General features: G+C 56.7%; 1 protein-coding gene across 2 annotated transcripts in view; it reads left to right on the top strand.

The window, feature by feature from the left end:
* GDF1 (growth differentiation factor 1) overlaps window positions 1-4,114 on the top strand; it is a 5,098-nt gene extending 984 nt beyond the window's left edge. The window contains exons 1-2 of one of the 2 annotated variants that reach the window (XM_019513620.1): window positions 7-1,694; window positions 2,633-4,114. In XM_019513620.1, coding sequence (XP_019369165.1) covers window positions 1,409-1,694; window positions 2,633-3,468 — 1,122 coding nt within the window. In that variant the 5' untranslated portion in view covers window positions 7-1,408 and the 3' untranslated portion in view covers window positions 3,469-4,114. Of the gene's footprint in view, window positions 1-6; window positions 1,695-2,632 lie in introns of those variants that run through there. The other variant, XM_019513619.1, reaches the window with a different exon arrangement.
* The last annotated feature ends 2,048 nt before the right edge of the window (window positions 4,115-6,162 follow it).

A 6,162-nucleotide genomic window follows, 5' to 3' on the forward strand; every position in this document is an offset into this window, starting at 1 on the left:
GGTCAGAAGGTGCTTCGGCTGCCTGGCTTTGACTTGGATGTTTTAGAGGGATGTTTCATGAGAGTCGCCTGGGGACAAACTGCCGGTGCTCCAGGGCCTGATCCTGCCCTCTGGGCATAGCAGGTCAGGAGGGACTGCTCCCGTGTCCACTTGATGTGAGCGAGGGGCCGCGCTAGCTCCGTCCAGCCTCTGGTTGTAGGTGGGACTTGGAAGCAGGCCTGTGTTCTCTTGTGTGTTAGCCCTGCTGGGCTGGGGAGTCAGTAAGCAGAGGTGCCCTTGCAAAAGCCCTACTCCTGATGCACTCAGGGTAGAGAGAAGCTGCATCCAGGGCTGCTGGAGCTGGCATGTGTCAGGGTGCAGGGGCTGGTGCAGGAGGAGGGGTCTCCTGTGGTCCCTGGCATGTTGCTACCAGGCAGGGAGTGGATGTGGGGAGGATGGGGAACGCTGGAAATTTGCAGCCCATCAGAGCAGAGGGAAGCGTCAGACACAGCTGGCGCAGATGTTGATCTCCATTGCAGGGACCCTGAGGCTCCAAGCTGCCCACCATCAACACCTTTGCTTTAGAGGCAAGAAGAAAGCACCTTGCTCCTGTCTGCCAGGGCAGCTTGGATGCCAGACCCCCCTGGACTGATCCCCTGGGGAGATGCAGGGCAGCATCAGTGGGAGTGGAAGTGTTGCAGGCTGCCCTGCATAGGAAGGTGCCTGCCCTGGGGAGCTGTGACGCCAGCGCATCTTGCTTCAGAGGCAGAGCCCCGCAGCCGTGCTGGAGCACCGTGGACCGCTCTGGCCGTGGCTCGGTTCTATCTGGCGCCCTCCAGCCCCTGTTTCATCTGTCCCTGCCTGTGGCTGAGCCTGCATGCCTTGGTGCTGCCCCGTTGTGCCCAGCAGGCATCCCCAGTACCTATGCTCACAGGCTTGCTGGTGGGGGGTGCAGAGTCCCTGGCCCTGCACCCTCTCCGCAGCCTCGGCCTGAGCCACATTCAGCTCTCCAGGCCAGCAAACAGCCAAGAGCCATGTGCACTCACTGGGCTGGAGACCTAGCAAGGAGGCCTGGGGAGGCAGGACAGCTCTGGAGCCCACCAGCGATGCCTGTGTTTCCAGGAATGGGCATTGAGGCTGCAGGCGCCTCTGTCCCAACATGGTTGCGTCCATGTGGGGCATCTGGACTGAGCTCCATCCTAGTCTGCTGCAGGCCTGAAGCTGCACAGGGTGAAGCCACCTGGGGCTCTCTGAACCCAAAGGGTTAAGGGCCATGGGTAATTGTTTGCACTCCTCCACCCAATCCTGGGAGCCCTCTGCTAATTGAGCCCTAAACAGATCAAAGGCTCCAATCACACCAACACCACCCCTCCTGCTGCCTGGTGTGCAGAGCTCCTCTCCAGCTGCTGGTCTCTTTGTCTGCTGGAAGATGGGGCTGGTCTCTTGGAGAGCTGTTTTTGCAGCTGGCCTCTTCTGGGCTCTGGTCAGCAGGACCCTAGGGATGGATTTAAGCACACGAGAAAGCTTGCTTTTGAAATCCCTGGGCCTGAGCGCCAAGCCCAGCCCCAGGTCGCCTGCTCCTGTGCCCTCCGTGCTCTGGCGGATCTTCCAGAAGAGAGAGATCCCTTCCCCTTTGAGGCCAAGCCGGGAGGATGCCTGCTGGGTGGAGGAGTTCAGCGTCCCCGGGAACATCATACGCGTCTTCAGCGACCAAGGTACAGAGACTCCCACGTTCTGGGGGTTTTGGTGACTGCCCTTAAGGCCCAGTCCCTGGGAGCCAGGTGTCTGGGCATCCGCTTCAGCTTAGGCACCATCTGTAGTCTAGGTCCTGGTCACTGGTCCAGAGAGGCAGCGCAGTTTGGACTGGGAGTTGAGACCGGTATGATCTGTTCCTGCTCTGGACCCCCAGGCAGGCCAGTCCCTGCTCTGCTCCAGCTTCCCTGGCTCTGCAATGAGACCTGCCCTCTCCAGGTGCTCTGAGTTTGCTTTGAGAGCTGCTTGCTGCTGTAACCTGAGCCATGCCCGCTGCTCCTGGAGTCCTGGGAGGTCACAGGAGACCTTCTCCTGTGGCTGGTGCCAACACTGCAAGTAGAGTATAGGGAGGGGGCAGCGAGTGCCAGGCTCTGCACTGCCAGTTGGAGCAAAGCTGCTTCTGTAGGCAGAGGCCGGAGCCCCACATCCCATCCGTCTCAAGCCCTGCAGAGTCACGGTTCAGTAGTGCCCAGCATACAACTGCTCTGTCTGCAAACACTTTACAGGTGCGGCAGCCTGGACCTCCTCCCCAGAGCAGGCCTGGCCCAGCACCGGGGCAGGGTGCCCAGGGCCAGCTCTGAGACACAGCAGCTGTGCTGCGGCTGGGGGCACTGAGCCCTGCTGTGTATGCAGGCACATATCTCCTGTTACGTGCAGTAGTAACATATGCTTGCTCAGGAGCATGGGGGTGGGCCTGGTGCTAGCACCAGGTGTGCGTGCCCAGGCTCCTTGGGGTTGTGCTCCACCAGCCTGTGCCAGAGCCCCTGCCACCGCTGCTGTGTCTCCTGCTAGCGTCACTCCAGCACGTGCCGTGAACCGCATCTGCCCACCTGTTTGCCAGGTGGCCACAGCTCTGGGCAGGCAGTACCAATGCCCCTCTCCTGTCCTCCTTCCCCCTCAGGCCACTTCCTTCACAGTGGGGGGCCACGGACCCTACTGTGCCTGGAGAAGCATCTGTTCTTCAACCTCTCTGTGCTGGAGGATGGGGAGCAGCTCACGATGGCGCAGCTCCAGCTCCAGTTCGGCCACAACTCGTACCGGGCCCCCAGTCCTGGGCAGGTGTTCGAGCTGAGGCTGTACCGTGCCCCACCGCCCTCCTTGTGGGAGCTGCTTTCCCCGCCACCCAGCCACAGGCTCCTGCTGGTACAGTCCTTCGTGCAGCTGCACAAGTCACTCCTCTTCAACCTGACCCAGGTGGGCAGGGACTGGAGAACCCAGAGCAGGAACCTGGGCTTGGTCCTGGAGATCTCCATGAGCAGCGGGGCTGGGTCCTCGGCCTTGCTGGGCAGGCCCCCGGGGAACTTCTGTGCCGGCATCGACTCCTTCCTCGATGCCTCCCTGCTGGTCGTGTCCCTCCAGCTGGAGCAGTGCAAGGCCGCCAGGAAGAAGAGGAGCTCCTACTACACCCCCGTGATGCCGAGCAGCCTCTGCAAGTCCCGGCGGCTTTACATCAGCTTCAGCGACGTGGGCTGGGAGAACTGGATCATCGCGCCGCAGGGCTACATGGCCAACTACTGCCTGGGGGAGTGCCCTTTCCCCCTGACCACCGAGCTGAACAGCACCAACCACGCCATCCTGCAAACCATGGTGCACTCGCTGGACCCCGAGGGCACCCCCCAGCCCTGCTGTGTCCCCGTCCGCCTCTCCCCCATCTCCGTCCTCTTCTACGACAACCACGACAACGTGGTGCTGCGGCACTACGAAGACATGGTGGTGGACGAGTGTGGCTGCAGATAAGGACAGGTGATGGGTGGCTCGGGGTGGGGGTTGTGATGGAACTGGATCTCCTGGCAAGAGACTGGGGTCTTGCCTTGGTGCGGCTTGTGTCGAGAGCTCCCCCTGCCCCTTTCCTGATACCTGGGTGTAAGATGCATCCTCACAGGGGAGATCTCAACCGCTGGCACCAAGGTGCACAAGCTGGCATGAATGGCGCAGGGTTTTCCCCCAGTTGCTGACCTGCTGGGTGGACTCTGCTCCCTCCCAGTGTAAAGAACTGCACAGACTGATGTTTGAGTGGAAGTTCGTTTTGCTGCTTGTGCTTGATGGCAGATACCACCTTGTTGCCTCCTGCACTAGTCAGAGGTCCAGGCAGTGTGTGTGAGCATGGGAAGGGGTGGACTTTTCTGGGGCTGTGAGGACAGGATTTTGCAGCAAGGTTGGTGCTATAAAGAATACTGCTCCAAGCTCCTTGCTGGTAGAAACCAGTCTTTGGGAACGCTGCAGCAAGCCTAAATGGACTTCGGTGACCTGGCTAATGTTGGGCCTCAGTTACCCACACCCACAGCCCTCTTCTTTCTGCTGAATGGGCTGTAGTCTACCGACTGGCATCAAGTGTTACTAGTGCCCTGCCTTCCGCCTAGGCTGGCTGGCCCTGAAGCAGACAGCAGAGAAGAGCAATAGACTAGTCCTTTCTCTGGTGTATTTTTCTCTTGCTCTTTTGCTGTTAAACCTCCCAGTCTGTACCCTCCTGTGTGCTCTGCTGCTGCCTGTTCCCAGCCTCTGTGCACTGCATGAGCAATACCGTTGTTTCGGGAGGGAGGGGGGTGGGAACGGGTTATGCACAGTCTGTTCCCAGTAGGGAGCAGAGAATCTGGTTCATACAGAAACTAATTTAATGCCATCTGGGTGGCTCGATTTCCCCACTAACACAACAAGGACTCAATGAGGTGCAGGAGCAGGACTTGGCCAACTTGCAGTTGTGTGGACTAGTCTTGGCTGGTGCTAGAGCCTTGTCTTTTACATGCAGCATTAAAGCAACAGGGATGTATGATCTCGTCCCAGTGTCTGGGGGGATGGCAGGCCACGCTTGTGTTCAAGGCAGTGGGAGCAGCGACTAACTGCTGTGAACTGTGTAGTGCGTGCGGGTAGCTGCAAAATTCCCACTGGCCTGTGCTGAGCCTGAATCCAGCCCAGTGGAGGCTGCTGAAGTCCCTCAACAGGTCTCTGGGCTCTTCTATTAGAAGAGTCTCAAGCCAGTGCTGTGCTCTACATTAACAGCTTTGTGTTGCCACCACCTGCCTACTTTATTTCACAGTAAACGTGCTGGATGCTAAGTGAAGTCTTTCTTGTAATCTGCTTGAAGCCTGGGCAAAGCTACCAAGTCATTCCTATCTTTAGTCAGGCCAGAGGGTCTGTGTGCATTATGCAAGCAGATGTGCTTTACATCAGAAACCCAGCACAGCTCCTGTGGCTTCAGGGGAGCAGCCAGCAGAACAACTCCCCCATGCACTGAATCATTTCTCTGACTTCATCTGATCACAACCTGCTTCTCCACCCTTAGTCTGTTGCAAGCAGCAGAACGGAGCAGCTGCTCCCGAGGTCACAGGACTGTACAGAGACACCTGCGCATGGAGGGTGCCAGGCAGGGGCTTTAGTTTCATAGTTTCTAGGGTCGGAAGGGACCTGAGCAGATCATCTAGTCCGACCCCCTGCCATGGCAGGAAGAGCACTAGTTGGAGCAGGGCAGCTGCAATCTCCCTCTGGTGAGGGGGCAGAGAAGGAACAAGGGATATGAATTAAACTTGAAACTTTTTTCTTTTTAAATGCAAGTCAGACAAACTAGTGCAGGCTGTTTTTGTACCTACTACATCTTAATGTTTGGACTTTTGGGCATTAACAGGATGGGTCTTTTTCCCTGTGGGGGAGCTAAAGGTTTAACCACTTTTCTTCTAAGTTGTTTTAAGTAGTTTTCAGGGATGACAACCTTTCCCTCTCCTGCTCAATGAATTTCTGTTGTGCTCACTGATAACATGCCTAAGTTTAGTTGGTTGAACAGGAACCCAGTGGGTTGGAGACCCTGCTGCGTAGTAATGGAAAGTCACCACTATCCCACCCAGGCAATGTGCTTGTGCCCTACTGCTTAAGTGTCCTAATTCAGAAACTTAATTGAAACACTGGTGAAGGTGGAGTTTGGCCCTGCCTCACGAAGCTTAGAGGACAGAGGAGTCCAATTTACTGTGATAGTTCAGCAGGAGCTAGCAGTTACTAAAGCCTATGAAAGCATGGAGGGTGTGTCTAATAATTACTGGAATTTCACTGCTGTAATGACATAAGTCAGGCTGGCCCCTACCTGTGCTTGCCAAGTAAATGACTTGGAGACGGCAGCAGACTTTTTGCTGTAGTCAAAAGCAAGGATTCTTACCACTCTCATCTTGTGAGCCAGAGCAGACAGGGATGAAAGAAATCCTTTCTGCCAAGCCGTAGCTGTAAAATCACCTAAATGCACTAATGCAACATAGCTGAGGTTGGCTGCTGACCGGAGTTTGATCACAGGGTAGAACAAGCACAGTAGCCCAAATTCTACCATCACCAGACATCTGACTGCTCTACCACATGCATCTGGGGGCAATGAGACCAGGCCTAGACATTGCTATAAAGCCCATTTGAAGGGCTTCCTTAGCAAATATAACAGTCTTGGTTTACCAGCAGAGC

The sequence above is a fragment of the Gavialis gangeticus genome, unplaced genomic scaffold (genome assembly GCF_001723915.1).
Source record: "Gavialis gangeticus isolate Ggan-Ray unplaced genomic scaffold, GavGan_comp1, whole genome shotgun sequence".
In the NCBI taxonomy this organism is placed as follows: Eukaryota; Metazoa; Chordata; order Crocodylia; family Gavialidae; genus Gavialis; species Gavialis gangeticus.